The sequence below is a fragment of the Mesoplodon bidens genome (genome assembly GCF_964165515.1).
Source record: "Mesoplodon bidens genome assembly, chromosome: 2".
NCBI lineage: Eukaryota > Metazoa > Chordata > Mammalia > Artiodactyla > Ziphiidae > Mesoplodon > Mesoplodon bidens.
In genome coordinates, this window is record NC_138177.1 from 174,761,845 (window position 1) to 174,783,567 (window position 21,723).

Sequence of the window (21,723 nt, forward strand, 5' to 3'; positions counted from 1 at the left end):
TAGCTACCTGAAGTGTACCTTTTATAATGTGTGAATTTGGGCTGTAGTCCATTTGGGGGCCATCTAACGGTTACAGATTCTCCCAGGGAGAATTTTATACCCCTCCATTTGGTGCCAAGATTTCATATAGGCTTTTTCTGTGCCATCTTCTTTCCACTAAGATATAACCCTTTGGGGCCAGCTTTATTCTGGAGGGCCCTCCCGAGAGACCTCCCTTCTTGGCGGCAGGGAGAGAACTCGAGTTTGCTCAGTTCTGCAAACGCCCTCACGGCCCACCCTTATAGCTCCACTTGCTCTCTGGATTCCAGCCTTTGCTTAAGTTTGTTTCATCTGTCAGTATTCCTTACTGACTTGCCAGTTCTTCGATGCATTTTAAAAGATGTCAAACAATTTTTCTTCAGTATTTGTAGCCGTTTGTAATGAGAGCCAGCCAGGGTACCTGGTGTGCCCTGCTTCCAGAAATTAAGATGCTTCAGAGTTTCAATTTTGTGTTTCATTTGGCAGCAACAAACTCTGCAGGTTAGAACTAAGACTTAGCAATGTTCACTTCTGACTTTTTTTTTTTTTTTTTTTTTTTTTTTTGTGGTACGCGGGCCTCTCACTGCTGTGGCCTCTCCCGTTGTGGAGCACAGACTCCGGACGCGCAGGCTCAGCGGCCATGGCCCACGGGCCCAGCCGCTCCGCGGCATGTGGGATCCTCCCGGACCGGGGCACGAACCCATGTCCCCTGCATCGGCAGGCGGACTCTCAACCACTGCGCCACCAGGGAAGCCCCTGACTTTTTTTTATAACATGTTTTGTGACACTGATTAGTATGAGGAAAGGGAGTTGGTAAGTGCCAATTAATGACAGAGAATTTGCCCTTTTGGGACAGACTAAGGACCTGGTGAACCCAGAATTCCGTGTCTGTCCACGGAGGTTTTGTCCTTGTTTAAAGTGAAAAGAGGACAGCTTGTAGAGTGTGGTGGACTTTGGCCTTGAATCTGGGCATGTCGTTGAGACCTGGGTCAGATGACAACCCCTCTAAGCCTCATTTTGCTCATCTGCACAATGGGGGTGATCATATTAATACCTTCCCAGAGGACTGTTGTGGGTGTGGATGAGGTAGCATGTATATATGAAACACTTTGCAGGCAGGTTGCCACGGCAGCTACTCCAGTTACTCCCTTAGTGGCCCCTGTTAGACGTGTGCTCTCCACAGGTCGCTGCCCTTGGGAAACAGCGAGCCTACTATTTCTCTTGGCAGTAACCTCCCCTCAAGCGTTTAGCATGGCAGGACTTATTATTAGCAAGACTGTTTTATCTAGATGCAGTCCCACAGTCCCACCCACAGTCCTTTACCAGGACTCACGATTTCCTTACAGCTGGGTAATACCCCATCAGGCTGGGAAACTGTAGCCTCTGTATGGGACTGTCTGATCAGTTACTTACATCCAAGCATTTATTTGTACCTAACCAATGAATGTATTTAGAACTTACATCGGTATTGACAGGTCTGACCCAGTGTACTGCCTTCTGCTCCTTGCTCGCTGGGGACATACACTGACCTACAGTGGAAACTCAGTCTCTTCAGTCTTTGCCAGTTTGAAACTGGAAGTGGTAACTTGTACTTATTCATATTTCTTTGATTATTAGTGAGGTTGAACATCTTTTTTCTGTATCGAGTATATTGACCACTCGTATTTCTTCTTTTGTGAATTGCCTGTTCATTTCTCTGACTCATTTTTCTGTTGGGAGATTTTTTCTTGTTGTTTAATTTTAATAACAGCTTTATTGAGACAGTCTCATACCATACAATTCACCTATTTTAAGTGTTCAGTTCAATGGCTTTTAGTTTATTCACAGAGTTGTGCAGCCGTCACCACCAGAACATCTTCATTGTCCCCAGAAGGAACCCGCAGCCCATTAGCAGTCACTCCCCATTTACCTCTATCTCCCCCAGACCTAGGCAAGCACTTTCTATCATTATGGATTTGCCTGTTCTGGGCATTTCATATAAAGGGAATCACGCAACTTGTAGCCTTTTGTGGCTGGCTTCTTTCACGTAGCATAATATTTTCAAGGTTCATTCAGGTTGTAGCACATATCAGTACTTTTCTTATTGTCAAATAATACTCTATTGTATGGATATACCACGTTTTATTTATCCATTCATTAGTTGAGAGACATTTGGGCTGTTTTGACCTTTTGACTATTATGAATAACGCTGCTGTGAACACTTGTCTAAAGGTTTTGTGTGGATGTACGTTTTCATTGTTGATTAATTTTAAGAGCCTTTGATATATCAGGACTATTAACCCTTATTTTGCATATAGGCTGTAAACAGTTTCCCCCAATTTATATTTGCATTTGGGAAGTTGAGAAGATAAGGGTAGAAATGTGAATGAAACAGAACATTTAGGTTTCTGACCAGTCTTTCATACCCCTAAGAATTAAGTTTGTGTACCCTCACTTCTCCACCCTAGTCCCCATAAGCAGCCCCTTGGGGCTGGCAGGCTTCCTTACATGGCCGTGCGGGTGCTCTCTCTCTCTCTCTCTCTCTCTTTCTTTCTCTGTGTCTTTGTCTCTCAGCCTGCCTGCCCTAGAACCAGGCAGCACTTAGGGTGGTTTCCAAGTTTCTCTCAGAAGCTTGCACTTCAAAATAGCTGGCTGAAAAACCTCCAGGATTGCAAGTCATCCATTAAAAGGCCTCACGCCGCTGCAGGTGGTGGGTGGGAGGGGCAGGAGGTCCGCAGCGCTGTTTCTTCAAGGGCCGGCGCTGGGGCCTGAGCTGCTTCTAATCCTCCCAGGGCTGCTGTCCAAACACTGTCTTCTGGAGCGACACTCAGCATCTGGATTTGAGTAGCCTCACAGTTTTAAGAAATCCTTGGAAATTGAGACGTTGAATTCTTGACCACTTTCTCTCCAGGCCTATCTTAAGTTTTTGAGGTCTCTTAGAATATTCCTCTAAAATATCCTCTTACACATTTAGTTTTGCCCAGTCAAGTTTTACAGAATATTAACTTTAGTTTAATCCTATTTGGAATAGTAAATGTACGACTTGATGTTGGCTTATATAGTTCATAGATATTTGTATACAGTTCGTAGTTGATGTTCATGTCCTATATAGTTCATGTTCATAGTTGGAAATCTTAAGATTTCCAATATAGGGAAAGTTTTAGATGAAATAAAAAAACTCTGCTAAATGCTAGATAAATATCTCATTTTTATTGTCATTCACATGGTGTCTGTTACACTTCAAATGCATGCATTTATAATCTTATTAATGAAATCAGTTACTCAACATTTATTAAATCTTAACAGTAGAAGGGACCTTCACAGTTACTAATCGTAATGAGGAAACAAACCCAGAAAAAGACAGTCACATGAAAAGCATATGCTACATTGAAGTCCATATACGTCTACCTCCTCATAATTAGTATTCAACCTACTTTTCTCTTTTGCTTTGGATTCTTGATCTTAACTAATACCATGGGACAACTCATCCTTCCTTTGGACTTGGTATAGTCTATTCTCTTCCTCAATGAAAGCCTCGTTGCTCCTCCAAAATCATCATGTTCTTTGTAGAAAGAAGTTAGCGGGACTTCCCTGGTGGCGCAGTGGTTAAGAATCCACCTGCCAGTGCAGGGGATATGGGTTCAATCCCTGGTCCGGGAAGATCCCACATGCCACGGAGCAACTAAGCCCGTGCGCCACAACTACTGAGCCTGCTCTCTAGAGCCCACGAGCCACAACTACTGAAGCCTGTGTGCCTAGAGCCCGTGCTCCACAACAAGAGAAGCCACCGCAATGAGAAGCCCGCGCACCACAACGAAGAGTAGCCCCTGCTCGCCGCACCTGAAGCCCGCACACAGCAACGAAGACCCAACACAGCCATAAATAAATAAATAAATAAATTTTTTAAATTAAAAAAAAGAAGGTAGCTTTTGCCTTCAAGTACAAAGCACCTCTGCCTTGCCTTATGGTTACGGTTGAGTGGAATAAGCATTGCAGTTTGCAGGGCCTTTTCCTGACCTTTTTTCAGGTTGAAGCTTTATCTGTCGTGGGTGCCTGGGTTACTGATGAGATTTTACCTCCATTTTTAGAAGGTAGGGCCAGGAGGAGAGCATTGGGTTCCCCGTTTTCCTGTAATAGATCGATGTTGCTGGCATGGGTTTATATGTAGTCATATAAGAATGATGATGATCAGCGGCAGCTCTGTGAAGTGGAAACTTTTATCATCATCTGCATTTTACAGAAAGGAAATGGAGGTGCAGAGATTTAAGTACTCTTGCCTGAGGGACTTAACCAGCTTTGGCTGGATTCCAAGGCAGGGGTTTTAACCGGGTGTGGGGAGTCAGTCAGCCCCCTGAGTGTGTGTGACTCTCCCAGGAGAGGCCTTCAGTGCCTTCGAAGTGTCGGAGGGGTTCATCTGGGTCTGGAAAAGGCTACCAGCTGCTCCTCTAGGGGATTTTCCATTTTGTCCCCTTAAGGAATTTTTGCTCATCATGTTTTCCCGAGTGACACATTCTTTGTGCAAATTATCATAATTTTCCATTTCCCTTATGAGAAATTTTTCCTGTTGAGAAGTTTTCAGTCACCAAGTCTTGTAGAAAATGTCTGAAAGGTTTTACGGTGAATAGAAACAAAGAAACTCTGACGTCGTGGACATTTTCTTTTTTTCTCTCTTTTTTCTTTCTTCTCTCCTTCCCTCCTCGTTTTACTTTCTCAGTTTTAATATTTTAATAGATAACATTTACAAATGGTAAAACAAAACAAACGAACAAAAAATCCAGAAAGGATACAGAGTGAAAAGTGTAAGTCCTTTCCACCCTTCCCCTGCTGCTCTGAGGGGATCCCCGTTACCACTTTCTTGAGATGTGGGCGTTTTCTTTGAAACGTGAGTAAGAGGTAGGAATTCTCAGCCTGGGATGTGGGTTTGGACGAGCATCATGGCCCAGCTTCTCCCAGGAACGGTTGGGTACTAAATATTAAGGGACGTTGAGGCACTCGAGGAAGAGGTACTTAAAACCTTCAAAGGACGTTATAATATTCAGCAGGAGGGCCGCTCGCACAGGCTGCTCAGAAAGATCCACAGTAATTGTGTTGGATTCTGGGCACCAGCCACATCCTCCTGGTGCCAGCGGGGGGTGACGTCGTCCCATTCTTCACGTCCTGAGGGTCCAGCGCCGCGGGACTTCCTGAGTTGTTTTTCTGCTTCTGCTCTTGCCCCTTCAGCCTGTTCTCCTTACTCATGCAGCCAGAGTGACCTTTCAGAAATGTGAGCCTAACCGTGGCTTTCCCTTGCTTAAACCCCTGGCATGACTCCCATCAGCTGGGGATGAAGCTAAGTCCTGGTATGATAGGTGGGGCCTCCAGCCTGTCCCTCCAGCTGCATTTCTCACCACTTTTTCCACTCGTTTGTTAATCTCATGATGTGAAGCGTGCTGTTCTCCCCCGGCCCAGTCCCCAGGCGTGCACACCACTCTTTGTCGTGCATCCACACCGTTGCTTGTGCTGATCTTTACCTGGACGCCCTTCCTGCCTTGGTTCGTGTGTTTTTAGATGTACTAGGCGCCACTTCCTTCCAGGTTGGCACTCGGTGGCACCTTTCAGCTCTCATCGGTGGGTAGTGACAGTCTGGGTCTTTCTCTCCGGGGGAAGGTCCTCGAGCGTGGGTGCCCACACAGCCTTGGCCTTACTCCCCCGGGAGCTGCCAGCTCCCAGCAGGGCCCCCGCGCTGGGCAGTGCTCTGCAGTTGACCTGAAAGTCCTGTCCACTCCCCTGTCCCCTCAGCCCACCACATGCAAAGATTGGACCCCGAATCCATCTATATTTGACTTGAGTGGGTGATTCTTCCCAGGCTTTCTGCCCGAAGTCACACAATCACAAGGGCCTGACAGCAGACGTTTGAAGCCGGGTAGGGACACGGTCCACGTGCTTTTTGTCACGTTGGACTAGAGTGTGGCTGCTTTGGTCTCCAGCTGCCTTCCCGAGGCCTTGACCAGCTGCCTTGTCCGAAAGGAGCCATGCGATTCACTGGTAAAGGGACTTCACTGGGATAACCTGGTTTGTTTTAATTAATTCATTGTTTCCTTGTTTGTCTCACTGTGTATCAGTCACAGACTTTGTTAGAGAAAAAATATCTAATTCTACTTTTGCCAGGATTTGTGCAATACTCCCTGTTATTTATCTTCTTTAATCCTCAGAGCCGTTGTGTATATGGTGGTTCTCCAATTTAATGGGTGAGCAATCTAGAACTCAGGGAAGCTTGCTTGAGCCCCCCTTGGTAATATTGGAGCCAGGATTCAAATGCATGGGCTTTGAGTCTGGGTCCATAGGTCTTGTCTCTTCTTTGTACAGTAATCTCTCCCAGGGTGGTCCCATTCCGTCTTGTGGCAAAGACCAGAAGGAAGTGAAGAGATCTGTTCAACCATCTCTGCTGTTGACATCTCAACTGTAATTGGCCAAAACAGAACTCTTGCTTTCCTCCCACTAAACCTTTGCTCCCACAATCACTCCTCACCTCAGTAAGTGGCACTGCCACTTGGCCAGGTTTCTCAGGCTAAAAATTTGGGTGTCATCCTTGACTCCTTTTTTTTTTTTTTTTTTTTTTGCGGTATGCGGGCCTCTCACTGTTGTGGCCTCTCCCGTTGCGGAGCACAGGCTCCGGACGCGCAGGCTCAGCGGCCATGGCTCACGGGCCCAGCCGCTCCGCGGCATGTGGGATCCTCCCGGACCGGGGCACGAACCCGTGTCCCCTGCATCGGCAGGCGGACTCTCAACCACTGCACCACCAGGGAAGCCCTTGACTCCTTTCTTTTCTCAAAACCCGCATCTACTTGATCAGCCATATGTTGGCTCCACCAAAACATATCCCTCATCTGACTACTTCTTTCCACCTCCACCTTGGTGGAGGCCACCTCCCTCTCTTGCTTCTTTCCTGGTGTTCCTATGTCCACGCTTGCCCCCTTGCAGTCACTCTTCTGCTCTCAACCCTCCTAGGGCGCCCCAGCATATTTAGAACTCCAAAGCCTAACTGGCCTCTAAAACCCTGAGTGATCTCAGCCTCTCCTGCTGCCGACCTCAGCGCTTCTCATCCTCTCACTCGCTTCCTCCTTTTCAGGCACGCCGGCCCCTTTTGCCAAGGTCACACCTGTCTCAGGACCTTTGCATTTGCTCTACCTTGTACCTACTGTAACGGTCCCTGGGCTTATGGTAGCATGGCTCACTCTTCATTCTGGTCTTTGTTTAAATGTCACCTCCTCAAGAGAGGTCCTCCTTGACCCTTCTCTTAGATAGTTAATAGCCTCTGCCTCGGCTTGCTTTGGTTTTCTTCACAGCACTTAGTATGTGACATTATGTATTATATTGATTTATTGCCTGTCTTCCCCGCTAGGCTCAAAGTGAGAATCCTGTCCCTAAGGTGAGCACAGAGTAGGCACTCATTAAATGTTTGAGAAATTCCTTGGTCTTTGTTTATATCTGTTTCTTAATTTATGGACTGAGGACCCCTAGGGGGAATGCAGTAAGTATGAGTAGTTGTGCAGCTGTATCACACCACAGATCTTCTGTATATTAGGGGAGATTTATCATTCACTTACATAGAACTGTTTCTCAAATACATATTAATGCTGTTGTGATTAATAGACGGGAAATTCATTTTTCATAGTGGTTTTTGTCTATATTTTTTCACTTAACAAGCACCCAAAGTACAATGATCATTTCATGAGGGTCCACAGAATATTTTGACCTTGAGTTGGTCATATTCAACAAGGCCAGGAACTCGTTCTATAGCAGGCCTGTACCCCAACTTGATTTGAGGGCAAAGTCCTAGGGTAGGTGCTGTAAACAGCTGTAAGGAAGAAACAAGAAGTCGGCCTGCCCAGCAATGAGGTTATTAAACTTGGTAGGGGAGTCCACCTACCAGTATAATTTCAGGCTGTGTCCATGTGCCACCACCACTCAGGCAGTACTGGGCAGAGGAGAGCAGGGGGGACGTTGGGAGAATGATCAGACCCCATGCCAGTGCCACATGTTCTGGTTTTGTCTTTTTGGTAGCAAGGCCCTTGATTTATCCCGTGTCAAGCTTCAAGAGTCCCCAGAGCAAGTACTAGCATGATGGGTTCTAAACTGGCACAGGTGCTGGGGTACAGGACACACTTTCTTCAGGGCCAGCCAGCCTTCCCGCTCAGCCACGTTCCTAGAGCAGTGGGGTCCATCGGGGGTCAAGGAAAGGGATGTCCAGTCCCTCTTCAAAAGTGTGGTTAAATTTAGAGATAGTACAAGTTGTTTAGTTTGAAAAGCAAAGTCAATAGCACAGTTTAATTTTATATTCAGACATTATTTTTAGATTTAGAAAAAAGTCATTGTTTTTTATAACACAAACTTCAACAAAGCAAACGGTACTAAGTCTTGGCAGGGAGCATCCTGTAGAAGGAAGCAGTGCTTTTTTAGGGTGGGGGCCACTATTCAGGAGAAGATGAAGCGTTTGGGGCTGTCGGGAAGGGCTGAGTCAGGTTTGTGTGTTTCTACAAGGTGGAAATGGACTTTAAAAGTTGGAGAAACACAAGCTTACTATAAGAGCTGTGTTTGCTGGGCAAGGAGGAAAGTTCCAGTCCGGCTGGTTTTGTTGATGTTTGCTTCTCTGCCACGTTGCGCTGAAGAGGGACGGGTTGACACAGCAGGTGGGTTGGTGGAGTTGAGCGGGTTGCTGTCATGTTCGCAGGGCTGGCCTGCCGGGAACTTCCGTTCCCTTGGCCTGAGTTTGTGTGTGCCAGGTTATGTACACGAGCCACCAGTATTTCTGGAAAGTCAGGAACGCTGATCCCTGTCACCCGCTCTCAGGTGCCTCGAGGCCCTTGGATGGCTGTCTCCTGCCCAGGCCTGCAGCTGGCACAGCATGTTCCGGGAGCTGGGGACCGTTGTTCATCAAGGTTGGAGGGCGTCTCCTGGTGGTGGCCAGTTGTTTCCTAGCTAATGGTTTCCCTCTGTGCGGCAGTTTGGAAATGCATGCAGTTCAGCGCTTGCTAATAACCTGGGCAATATTTCATGTTTGACAGGTGCCCATTGGACTCTGAGATGGAGCGTTGCTCTGTGGACCCACTTAGAGCTCTGGGCAGGCGCTCCAGCCTTCAGCCAGGAGCACCCTTGGGGTTTATGGAACAGTTGTTCAATATAAAGTGCTTCCCTGACAGAGAAAATCGCTCTGAGTGGTTCTTGCCCAGTGCCCCCCGTCTCTTCATGTTAATTGGGCTCCGGGATTTTTCCAGACTGCATTTAGAAGGAATAATGGGTTGTGATTACAACATCTAAACAAGGTTCAAGTCACCAAGTAGTTTTTGTTTTGTTTTGTTTTGTTTTTGCGGTACGCGGGCCCCTCACCGTTGCGGCCTCTCCCGTTGCGGAGCACAGGCTCCGGACGCGCAGGCTCAGCGGCCATGGCTCACGGGCCCAGCCGCTCCGCGGCATGTGGAATCCTCCCGGACTGGGGCACGAACCCGTGTCCCCTGCATCGGCAGGCGGACTCCCAACCACTGCGCCACCAGGGAAGCCCAGCCAAGTAGTTTTTGAGTACACCCGAGGTGCCCAGCGTAAAAGGATATGTAGAAACCATCTGATGTAGTCTTTGGCCTAAAAAAAATAGAGAGTCAGCATCTCTGCTTCCTGGTAGCAGTCGTTTGCTGAGTGCTTACCATGTGCCAGGCACTGGGCAGGCCCTTAGCTTACGTTACCTAGCTTAATCCTGTAAAGAACGTGGGAAGTAGTCCCCCTGGCTCCACTGTGCCAGAGGAGAGCTTTGCTGTGGGTCACTGGCGGGTGTGGTAGGAGGCAGGACCTGGAGGTGAGCCTACTTGGCCTTGGCCCCAGAGGCTCTGCTGCCTGCGTGGTCCTAACTGCTGGGGGCGGCAGGGCGGAGCTTGGGGCCCGGTGTAGCCATGCTCTTAGTGTTTAGGTGATTGGACTGTGCCACACGTGGTGCCGTGCTGCTTGGCGTGCTGAAGACCCTCCATAAATGCCATTTTGTTGTTACTGTGGGGATCTGGGAATCAGGTTTTGTTGAATTGAGCAGAGTGGATTTCATGACCCAGGGAGAAACTTTTCTCGCGGCAGCAGTGTGTGTGTGGATGTTTTGGATCCGAAAGGCAAGTGAGATGGATTGTGTTTTCTCCGGCGCTCCACCGCCCCTCACTCCTGTCCGCCTTTGCGGCTCTTTCCCCTCCTCAGGGCAGCCCTGGCCAGAGCGTCTGGGAACATGGTTGGAAACATCCCATCTCTGCACGGATTGAGTGTGGCACTTTTACCTCACTTTTTTCTTGTTACAAATTTTGTTAAATTTTGAAAAATGTTCCCGTATAAAGGTATATGAAATGCACATATTTAGTTTAAATAATAAATCTAGGTGTATCCCAATAAAGAAATACAGCACTCCCAGGATCTCAGAAGACCCTAATTGCTCTTCCTCCCACCCAGAGAGAATTGTTACCCTGAAATATTTTGTTAATCATCCCCTTTTCTTTACAGTTTTACCATCTGTATCAGTTATCTCTTGCTGTAAGCAAACCACCTCGAAACTTAGTATCTTTAACCATCAGCGGTTTATTATTTCTCCCCATTTTGTGGGTCGACTGGGCAGTTGTTTTTGTTCTACAAGGTGTTGAGGTCACTCGTGTGCCAGCATTCAGCCGGTGGCTGGGCTGGAGCCCTGGTGCTGTCAGCTGGGGCATCTCAGCTCTTCTTCAGGGGGCCCGTGCACATTGGTGTCTCCTCCAGGGCCCCTCCATGTGTCCTCTCCCCCCAACAGGAGCGCCCGGCCATCCCTGCCGTGGGGTGGCCGGGTTCCAAGAAAGCAAAGCAGAATCTTCCAGACCTCTTAAGGGCCAGGGCTGGAACTGGCACAGAGTCACTGCATCCCGTTGGTCAGTCATCCCAGGGCCACCCAGGTTCAGCTGGAGTCTCACGGCAGGTGTGGTCAGATGGGAGGAATTGTTGGCGGCCGTCCTCAGAGACTGCGCCCACGGTGCCCGCACATCCATGTCTGGGTTGCCTGTTTGCATCCACACTGCGGGGCTTCCCCAGGTCTCTCACGTTTTCGTTCCCAAATGAATTCCTTGTGAGGCTGGCCAGGGCTTGTGTCCAGCTAGGCTACTTGTCCTCAGGGGAGCATCCCACCTCTGACACCGAGGTCTGCCCCGTCAGTCAGGGATATGGACCGAGCAGACGGCCGTGTCATGGAAGGTGCCCGCTCGCAGGCCGGAGTTGGTTGGAAACACGAGGGCTTTGGGCTCGATGGGCTCTGCGGTCTAGTTCTGTGTGAGTTTTCTGTTGTGCTAAGTTTTGGGGGTCTTTCTTAGAAGCAGCTTTAACTAAGGCCCACACGTAGCACCCTTGAAGCAAGATGAAACGAGGAGGAAGGGACCCCACTCTCGTGCTTAGCGGAGGGGCACCGCACACCACGGGTGGGCCGGCAGAACCGCACTCGATCCCTGCCGCGGGTAACGAGCAGCGGGCTGGCTGCTGATCTTGTTACTGTGTTCGGGTCTCCTCAGACGATGCCCCCTCCTTGCGTGCACTGGGGACGCGGCTCCCACATCGCCGCCCGCCCCTGGGGCCCCCATGTCCCTCTGTGTGGCCCAGGCAGGTGCATCCTGCCCCACGCGCTCCCCTCTTTTCCTGGTCCCCTCTAAGCTTGGCCAGATCCTGGTGGGTTCCTTTCACTGTAGAGTATAAAAGAGGAGACAGGAGACAGTCAGAGGACTGCATGCTCATTCTAGAATAACAGTTCACCTAGGTCTGGAGGTGCCCCTCACCGGCTCACCGCACCGTCTTGGGGAGAAGAGAGGGGCTGTTGGAGCTTCGTAGCAGGCAGGCAGCTGGGGGAGGTGAGTGGGTGAGCACTGGACCACAGCCTGGGGGCTCTGAGCTCCACTGCCCCTGGGGGCTGTGCGATTATAAAATCCACGGTGCTGCTGACAAGTGACACCATTTAGCGCTCGGCAAGCCCCGCAAGGGCCCTCACACCCCCTGGGGGGGCCGGGCACAAGATGGGGCCTGTGAGTGCATGTTTTAGCGCTGTTTATCTGTTGGTGGGGATGGCCTTTTTCCCCTTTTTCCTTCCTGCTGGTTCCTCTCCCTACTTCCCCCATCCTTCCCTGCTTCCTCCTTCCCTTTTATCTTCGGGTGTTTTCTCTCTCGTCCATTTCTTTCTTTGATTTTGTCAGAATAGATGCCCTTTGAGGACTGTTTCTCTTGTTGGAACAGCTTTGGAGGCTTCAGAGGGATTCCAGAAGCCTCTGGTGTTCTCCCGACACCCACATTTGGGGCGGAGCCCACTTCTGGGCGGGCGTCTCGCATCAGAACACTGCAGTTAGCTTTGGGTGGAAAACATTACTCATGGCGTGCAGCTGCTCCCCCGTGTGTGGGGCGGGGAGGGTCTGGGGTGCTGGGCCACCGCCCACCCTCTCGCAGGGACCTGTACCAGCCTTCTCCCAAGGCCTCTGGAAGTGAGTGCACCCCGCCCCAACGTGTCCCGCCCCCCACCCCACCCCCCACCCCCTGGGCTCCTCTCGGCCTTGGTCCCAGGCAAGGCCAGTAACCACTTGGGGCTGGCAGGTCCCTTCCACCCTGTTGGCCAGGAGTCTTTTCTCATGTTTATCTTCCCAGTAAGTCAGATCGCTTTCTGGCTGGAGGGTTCTGCTCTCAGCAGGCTCCAGCCCAGGGGCCTGGGAACAAATCTGTACCTCTGGGGGGGGGGGCGGGGGGGCACGCAGGGCATGGGTGCTCAGCCAGTGCTCCCCAGTTGTTTCTGAGCCTGGGAGGTTCTTCCTCCCAGTTCAGTCCTTGGGTTGGCTCCTGGTGAAGGTGAGGGAGCCAGGCCCACTGCCAGGAGGGAAGAGTTTGGATCTGATTGGAAAGTTCTGAAGGGGATTATTCTGCAGCTGGTTGAGAAGGCACCTGCGGGCCCTGGTGGGCCCTCCCTTTCTGCACCTGGGGGGTATTTCACCTGAGGACAAAGAGGGTGAACTGGTGATGGGAGCTCAGGGGCTGCCCATGCACACGTGCACACATTTGTCTGCTCACGTGGCTTTTTCCACAGCAGAGAGAAGACAGCTCAGGTCGGTTTGGCCCAGGCCTCTCCTTACCACCTGCCTTTGGTTCCATTTACACCTTAAGCCTGTGTGTACCCCCTTTAGGTCCTAGGCCTAAGTGCCCAGCCTGCCTGTTTAACCCTACAGGCTGTACACTGGTTCTTTTCCATGTCCTCCAAAACTTCTCTGTTTTAGCTTTGACCTGCTCAGGAACAGAACAGCTGAACTTCTCCCTTGCATCCCTTGAGGTCACGAATGAGAACTTGCTTTTTCTAGGGACTGAAGACCTAGAGGAGGATGCCTTTATGGAGTGTCCTGGTCAGTAGCAGCCTTTGCTCCGGCAGCTCCGTGCTGTGCCGGCTGGTTTGTCACCAAGCAGGTTGTTCAGCAGACGCAGAGGGCCCAGCCGCCTTGCGCCTGACCTCTTGACGCTGGGCCTGGCTTCCGGCTCTCCCCTGCTTATACCTAAGAGCTTGAGCCTCAGCCACTTATGATCTGAGCGGTCCAAGAAGCTGTGCCTCTGGCTGGGAGCTTGTGTGTGGAGGCTGGGACCAAAGGACAGTCCTGGGGACACTGGACGGAGACAGAGGGTGTTTTCAAGTCTCTAACAGCAGCAACTTTGAACTCAGGGACTCAGGGGCTGGCACCCCATGGCACACGGCCTGTTGCCACTGCCTGTCCCCCCTTACTTGATGGAGCCCTACCCACCTACTCGGTGACTTCTCCCAGTTCAGCAAATACACCCTTCCACTTACGAAAAGTTTCCAGACACCATGGGTGGGTGGGCTTTGCATCCTTCAAAGCCGATCTGTGCTGGCTAAGCCACGTGGGCGGGGGCGTGGCTTTCGTTATGTCTCATCACAGCTAGACGGCCATACATGGTCACTGCAGCTCCAGAGCTGCAGCGCGGTGACTCAGCCCCAAGAGGCTGATGTAACAGGGGAACAGCTGGAGCCAGTGAGTGGCTGCTGAAACCTGGAGGCCGAGAGCCTCCCAGGGTCATGCTCACCTGCCCAGAAGCCTCCTAGGGCAGCTCTGAGCAGACCCAGGCCTCAGAGGAAAGGTTCTAGAAGGAACTGGAAGAGAAACCACTGTCACTTATCAGATTCCAGGCCAGGGTGTGACAGCCCAGCCCGGTTGGATCTATGTAATGTGGTCCCAGGAGTGGGCACTGACGTTTACTTAGAAATTGGCTCTTTCTTGAAAGGAGAGTCTGCTTCTTTTCCCTAGAAAATGCCAATCCTGAGACTGACTCTGGTGTGGTGTTGAGGGGGAGGGGAGAGCCGTTTTAGATACTTACTTAGTCCTGGCTTGTGCAGTTCAGGATGATTTGGCACCAGGCCATGGAGTTTTTGTGAGCATTTTTACTTGAGACAGTTGTGGAATTTCCAGGCAGCAAGTGAGGCCTTTGACAGAGAAACTGCAGCCAGGCCAGCAACTCCTGGGCTCAGGATCAGAGTTCATTGTTTCTCGAGGGACAGCCTAGAGAGGTTTCTGGACGCAGAAGACTCACCAGCTCTTGTGTAGTTCCCTGAGCCCATGAATCAGAGGTGGGGGAAGTGGGAGAGAGATGGATCCTCACCCCCCAGGGCCAGGCTTTGCCGAGGACAAGGGAACCTGCACAGACCCCTGTGGGTGCAGCGGGAGGGGGGCTGACTCCTGAGATGCTGGATGATGAAATGTCTGCCTTCCCAAGCGCATATTTCACCTGTACGTGACAAACTGAGAAAAATAAGAACAAAATAGAAAGGTTTTCACGAAGCCAAATCTATCCAGTCGAGAAAGATCTGTCTTTTAGTCTAAGATTACGTCATGCATTCTTTTTGTAAAAAAAAAAAAGTTAGGCGACCATGTCTTTTTTTTTTTTTTTGAAATGCTGACAGTAATCAGTGTTTTGTGTGTGCCTGGTTTTTGATTCTTTAATGTCATTACCTGGCAAGGCACAAAGGTGGCTGTTTTGTGTTGGTCCCTCCATGCTTTTTGGGTTTTGGAACTTTCCTGACCAGTCAGCACAGGAATCTAGAAGCCAGCCCCCTGGTCGGTCTGGGCCTGCAGAGGCACCTGCCCTTTGTGGATTTGGTTTCACCCTCCCACCCATCCCCCTGCTTCTCACCTGGGAGTGCTGGGATTGCTGTTGGGGCTGGTTGGTGTCCTCCCTCGTGCTAACTCGAGGGCTCTGTGGCTTTCCCCAGCCATGGATTTTCCCCAGCACAGCCAGCATGTCTTGGAGCAGCTGAACCAGCAGCGGCAACTGGGGCTTTTGTGTGACTGCACTTTTGTGGTGGATGGTGTTGACTTTAAGGCTCATAAAGCAGTGCTGGCGGCCTGCAGCGAGTACTTCAAGATGCTCTTCGTGGACCAGAAGGATGTGGTGCACCTGGACATCAGTAACGCGGCAGGTACCCCACTGGGTCCAGGGCCGAGCTTGTGGCGGGCCCCGTGCCACGCGAGGCCCTCCTTTGAGCAGCACCTTCCAGCTGTGGGGTGCGCCAGACCTCCCACACGAGACTCGGCCATGAGTGCGTGGGTACCAAGTTCTTACCACATTTGTGGGCCCTCTTTTGACGGGGAGTGGGGTGGTAAGGGGAGAGCTGGCAGGAAGGGCTCATGCTAAGCTCCGGAGTGAACACAGGACAGGCTCATCAGGAGGGACAGAGAGCGGCAGGGCTCTGAGCCCTGGTCCCTTTCCATTGCTGAGTCAGTCCTCAACCCCCTACCCCAGTGCTCACCTTGACGGGAATGGCAAGGGTTGGGAGCGGGAGGGGTGTCAGGAAGGTCCTGGGATTGAGGAAGGAGCTAACTGGTCCTAGGTTCAGGTTCCCAACCCAGAATGACGTGCCACGCCGCCAGAAGTTCAGGCAAGGTGTCGTTCCCCCATTTTACACATGCGGAAACTGAGGCCCAGAGAGGTCAGGTGACTGGCCTGGAGGTCAGGTAGAGAGTTTGTGGCAGAGCCCTGATGAAAGCCAGTGGTGAAAGACTCTGTCCTCTGGTGGTGAAGTGCAGTGGATGGGCAGACAGTGTTCAGGGTGGGCACTCACACCCTCCGCCCTCTATGGGTGTGCTTCTTTTTGGAGGCTGTTGTCTGGGTTGAGAATCCCCAGGTTGCCCGCCTCTCCACTGGCCCAGGAGATGGGGAGACAGTGGGCTGCCACTGCCACTCTGCTTTTCACAAATCCCTGGATCCTGCCACGGAGTGGAGCAGCTGGACAGGCTGCTGGTGCCAGGCCTCGAGGTGGGTCCGTGATGGCTGTCTGTGTCCTTGGCAGGCCTGGGGCAGGTGCTGGAGTTTATGTACACGGCCAAGCTGAGCCTGAGCTCTGAGAACGTGGACGATGTGCTGGCTGTGGCCAGCTTCCTGCAGATGCAGGACATCATCACGGCCTGCCATGCCCTCAAGTCACTGGCTGAGCCGGCTGCCAGCCCTGGGGAGAGTATGGAGGCCTCGGCCTTGGAAGGTAAGATTCTTGGCAGGCTGTTCCTGAACAGGTGGCTTTTGATGGGAGCTCTGCCCCCGCCTCTCTGTGTCACCTCTTTGGCCTCGCCTGTGTTGTGAGGATCTCGTGGGGAGCAGCCGCGGCGAAGCCTGAGAACGCCTCTCAGAGGGGCCCCGTCTGCCCTCCCTGCCTGAGGGCACCGGCAGCCATGCCTGGCTCAAGGCCTTTGCCCAGGACTTCCCTCTTCCGGCAGGTCTCCCCTCCCACACCCGTCCTCCTGCCCCCCTTAGTGCCTCAGGAAGGCCCCCTGCGGCCCAGTGTGGGCCACATGCCTCGTGGCACACTTCAGAGAACCACGCTCCTCTCCTTGTAAGCACCCATCTCTGATCAGCGTCATTTCACGTGTGACGACTGTCTCCCCAACCAGTCTGCGAGCCCCGTGGGAGCAGCAACCATGACTGTTGTACCCCAGGCCCAGCGGCAGCCTGATGTGATGTCGGTGCCTATGAATAATCTGTTGAATGAGCAAACCAACAAACCGCTACTTAGATGTATCCCCAGGGAGGTCTGGAAGCGCTGGCAAGCTCTGGGCTACCTCACCCCACCAAGTGGAGGACACCTGATGGGAAATGGCAGGTCTGTCCTGTTCCATCTCCAGTGGGGGACAAGAGAGCCAAAGAAGAGAAGGCGGCTGCCACTACACTGAGCGAGCTGGACCTGGCCAGAAGCAGTCCACCCGCGGGCCTGGGCAGGGAGCCCAAAGAGGAGCGAGGCGGCCAGGCCGAGAGCACGGCCAGCGGTGAGTTGTGATGCTGAGGACCTGGCTGACTGTCCATCACCTGCCATCAGCGTGGGCTCCAGCGCAGTGAGCAGCTTTCTCAGGAGGCTCCTGGGGGAGGGAGGGAGGGAGGCACAGGCAACTGCATCCCTTGAGCTCAGGTTACCCAAAACCACCAGTTATTTTTTCTGGGGCATCTGTTAAAACCAGAGCAGAGACTCAAGCAGCCCGAGCTTGGACGTGCTCCCCCCACCCCCGGGGCCATAGCCGCTTCCAGGGGTCTGGTCCAAGAGAGCCGACCGGCCCCTGGACAGAGGGTGCCAGTCCAGCCCCGGATGCCCCCACACCCCTACCCCAGGTGCAGAGCAGACGGAGAAGGCCGATGCCCCCCGGGAGCCTGTGGAGCTCAAGCCGGACCCCACGAGTGGCATGGCTGCTGCTGAGGCCGAGGCTGCCTTGTCAGAGAGCTCAGAGCAAGGTACCCTCCGCCAGCTGGGGCGCCCGCCCTCACACAGGCGTCCCCCACTCACACGTCACACACACACACACACACCCCCTTCCGCCAGCTCTCTGCCTCCCTCAGCTGATCTCACTGTGAGTCGCTCTTTCACATCAGCGTTTGGGCCGACATCTTTCCTCATCCTTGAATTGTGACATCAGTTTCTTGGTTGTACACCCTGGCCATGCTTCCCTTTAGCACAGAAGTGTCCTTGTCGCAGTACTGGCCCTGCTGTTTTTCCCTGGGCTGAGCACCGTGGCGGAACTTGGCCGCCCATGGCACCCACCCCAGCCCCCGCCCCCAGTGCTTGTTGGCTGATAGCACCCTTCCCACCTGTGTCGCCAAATATGGGGCCCCCGGTGGACTGAGGCCCATCTGCATCCTCCAAGCGGCAACTGTCCCGGTCATTGGTCTCCCCTGGGCTTGCCCTGGCGGTGCTGGGGACCATTTATCTGCGGCTCCCAGACATTGCCCTGCCCCTGCGAGGCGCCCACGCAGAGAGAGGCTGTGTGCAGAGATGAGCCGTGCCCAGGCCTCACTTGGCCAGTTGCCAGGTCGGCTTCCTCAGCGCCTGCCCCTCTTGTGGCAGAAATTGAGGTGGAGCCAGCCAGGAAGGGAGAAGAACGAGAGGAGGAGGGCGCCGTGCCCGCGGTGGTCAAGGAAGAGGGTCCAACGCTGGAAAAGGGCGAGGCCCCCGAGGAGAGCGAGGAGTCGGCCAGCACGGACTCGGGCCAGGAGCTCGGCACGGAGGCGCGGGGCCTGCGCTCGGGCACCTACGGCGACCGCACGGAGTCCAAGGCCTACGGCTCCGTCATCCACAAGTGCGAGGTGCGCGCGCGCGCGCGGGCGGTGGCGGCCCCGCCCTGGCCCCCCGCCCGGCGCCGCCCCTGACACCCCGCCCCCTGCGCCCGCAGGACTGTGGGAAGGAGTTCACGCACACGGGCAACTTCAAGCGGCACATCCGCATCCACACGGGCGAGAAGCCCTTCTCGTGCCGGGAGTGTAGCAAGGCCTTCTCCGACCCGGCCGCCTGCAAGGCCCACGAGAAGACCCACAGGTAGGCCCAGCGGCCGCCCCCCATGCCCGCCCACCCACCCCGGCCCGCGAGCCCTGCGAGCCTCCTGTCCTCGCGTTCTGCCGCCAGCCCGCTGAAGCCATACGGCTGCGAGGAGTGCGGCAAGAGCTACCGGCTCATCAGCCTGCTGAACCTGCACAAGAAGCGGCACTCGGGCGAGGCGCGCTACCGCTGCGAGGACTGCGGCAAGCTCTTCACCACGTCGGGCAACCTCAAGCGGCACCAGCTGGTGCACAGCGGCGAGAAGCCCTACCAGTGCGACTACTGCGGCCGCTCTTTCTCCGACCCCACGTCCAAGATGCGCCACCTGGAGACGCACGACACCGACAAGGAGCACAAGTGCCCTCACTGCGACAAGAAGTTCAACCAGGTGGGGGGAGCCGGCCCCGGGCCCCTGTGCTCCGGCGGCTTCCGTCTCGGGGGCCCGGGGGGCCTAGCGGGGAAGTAGGTGGTGTTGGCTGGGCAGAAAATGATCCTGCCGGGTGGAGCTCTTGACTGCTCTGCCGAGCAAACTGGGAAGGCAGGCTTGGGGGGCGGGCGCGGGCCAGGAAGAACTGAGGGGGGTGGTTTTCCCGTTTCCCCCGGCCTTGAGGAAAGGGGGAGCCCCGCACAGGCCCCCGGGAGGACCGAGAATCGGTGGTTCCCTGCCGTCTGACCCCCTGCCTGGGCGCAGGTGGGGAACCTGAAGGCCCACCTGAAGATCCACATCGCCGACGGGCCCCTCAAGTGCCGGGAGTGTGGGAAGCAGTTCACCACCTCAGGTAGGGCCCGGCTGGCCCCGCCCCCCGCCCCGCCCCCCGCCCCGGGCGCCTGTGCCAGGCCCACCCTCGGTCTCGCCACAGGGAACCTGAAGCGGCACCTTCGGATTCACAGCGGTGAGAAGCCCTACGTGTGCGTCCACTGCCAGCGGCAGTTCGCTGACCCCGGCGCCCTGCAGCGGCACGTCCGCATCCACACGGGTGGGTGAGCGGCCCGGCGGCTCCCGGGTGCGGGCACAAGGGAGGAGAGCAGGCGCCGACACCTTCCCGTCCCCTGTCTCCGTCCCCAGGTGAGAAGCCATGCCAGTGCGTGATGTGCGGCAAAGCCTTCACCCAGGCCAGCTCCCTCATCGCCCACGTGCGCCAGCACACCGGGGAGAAGCCTTACGTCTGCGAGCGTTGCGGAAAGAGGTCCGGCCCCCGGCCGGCGCCCTGTGGGGTCCCGGCACTCGGCGGGTGGAGGGGGTCAGAGAACAAGCCCAGGGCTCGGTCGGTAGCCCGGCAGACTGCTCCGGCGCAGGTCCCGGCGTCCTCTCGGATCTAGACCCTGAGGTGGGAGGCCCCAGCCCAGCACCCCCGGCCCAGGCCTGGGCGGTTCTGTGTAAGCCTTTCCTTCTGGCCCTGCAGATTCGTCCAGTCCAGCCAGCTGGCCAATCACATCCGCCACCATGACAACATCCGCCCTCACAAGTGCAGCGTGTGCAGCAAGGCCTTCGTGAACGTGGGGGACCTGTCCAAGCATATCATCATCCACACTGGTGAGTGCGTGCCACCCGCCTCTCTGTCCCAAGCCCTGGCTCTGGGGCGCGTGGTGGGGTGGGAGGTGCCCCGGACCCCAGCCTTCGGTGCCGGCGCTTGCTGAAGGCGGCCTTGAAAGCAGTTTAACTCCAAGGAGGGCCCCATTTTTTCAGAGCTTCTGGAAGGTGCAGGGGCCACTGGAAGCTTCCCTGTGCCTCAGGTGGCCGCCCCAGAGCGCTTCCTGCTGGAAAAGACAGGGCTGCGGGGGAAGCTGGAGGCCACTGAGGTCCTACCCCCCCCTGCACCCCCCTCAATGGCAGGAGAGAACCTTGCCTCCCCCCCCAGGAGAGAAGCCTTACCTGTGTGACAAGTGCGGTCGCGGCTTCAACCGGGTGGACAACCTTCGTTCCCACGTGAAGACTGTGCACCAGGGCAAGGCAGGCATCAAAATCCTGGAGCCAGAGGAGGGCGGTGAGGTCAGCGTGGTCACCGTCGATGACATGGTCACGCTGGCCACTGAGGCACTGGCGGCAACGGCCGTCACGCAGCTCACAGGTGCGGACCGTCACTCAGCTCCCAGGGCAGCAGGGGGTGGTCACAGTGGGGGTTGCCTCTGGGGTGGCAGCAAAGGGGCAGGTGAGTCTGGTCTCAGGCCCTGCCGATGCCGCCCACAGTGGTGCCAGTGGGGGCGGCGGTGACCGCAGATGAGACAGAAGTACTTAAAGCCGAGATCAGCAAAGCTGTGAAGCAAGTGCAGGAAGAAGGTGAGAGGGGCCGCCTGGGGGAAAGCTGCTGGCCCCAGGGGCCCTTCCTGTGCTAACTGCAGCCCCACTCCCGCAGATCCCAACACTCACATCCTCTACGCCTGTGACTCCTGTGGAGATAAGTTCCTGGATGCCAACAGCCTGGCCCAGCACGTGCGGATCCACACGGCCCAGGCACTGGTCATGTTCCAGACGGATGCGGACTTCTACCAGCAGTACGGGCCAGGCAGCACGTGGCCGGCCGGGCAGGTGCTGCAGGCTGGGGAGCTGGTCTTCCGCCCTCGGGATGGGGCTGATGGGCAGCCGGCCCTGGCCGAGACACCTCCCACAGCCCCTGAATGTCCACCATCTGCTGAGTGAGCAGGCACCCCCTCCTCCTGTTTATTTAAGGTTGGATGGCACCCTAGAACTGAGAGGGGTGAGCCCATTCCCTAGAGAGAATAAATCTGATTATTTTCTAACGCTGCCTATAGCTCCCTGTGGGGCTGGGGCGGGGAGCTGGCAGCTGTGGCTGATGCCGGGGAAGGGTTGCTCCGCCCAGCGACCAGTTGGCAGAGACCTGCTTGTGGGGGAAGCCGGGCTGTCCCTTTGCAGAATGGGACTGGAG

General features: G+C 54.5%; 1 protein-coding gene across 3 annotated transcripts in view; it reads left to right on the forward strand.

The window, feature by feature from the left end:
- ZBTB17 (zinc finger and BTB domain containing 17) overlaps window positions 1-21,577 on the forward strand; it is a 30,858-nt gene extending 9,281 nt beyond the window's left edge. Inside the window, exons 3-16 of one of the 3 annotated variants that reach the window (XM_081255950.1) lie at window positions 15,260-15,466; window positions 16,337-16,525; window positions 17,163-17,303; window positions 17,641-17,760; window positions 18,371-18,609; window positions 18,696-18,838; window positions 18,926-19,226; window positions 19,530-19,617; window positions 19,699-19,815; window positions 19,905-20,025; window positions 20,242-20,372; window positions 20,698-20,907; window positions 21,027-21,116; window positions 21,193-21,577. In XM_081255950.1, the coding sequence (XP_081112076.1) occupies window positions 15,262-15,466; window positions 16,337-16,525; window positions 17,163-17,303; window positions 17,641-17,760; window positions 18,371-18,609; window positions 18,696-18,838; window positions 18,926-19,226; window positions 19,530-19,617; window positions 19,699-19,815; window positions 19,905-20,025; window positions 20,242-20,372; window positions 20,698-20,907; window positions 21,027-21,116; window positions 21,193-21,476 (2,379 nt within the window). In that variant the 5' untranslated portion in view covers window positions 15,260-15,261 and the 3' untranslated portion in view covers window positions 21,477-21,577. Of the gene's footprint in view, window positions 1-15,259; window positions 15,467-16,336; window positions 16,526-17,162; window positions 17,304-17,640; window positions 17,761-18,370; window positions 18,610-18,695; window positions 18,839-18,925; window positions 19,227-19,529; window positions 19,618-19,698; window positions 19,816-19,904; window positions 20,026-20,241; window positions 20,373-20,672; window positions 20,908-21,026; window positions 21,117-21,192 lie in introns of those variants that run through there. The other 2 variants (XM_081255951.1, XM_081255952.1) reach the window with 2 other exon arrangements.
- The last annotated feature ends 146 nt before the right edge of the window (window positions 21,578-21,723 follow it).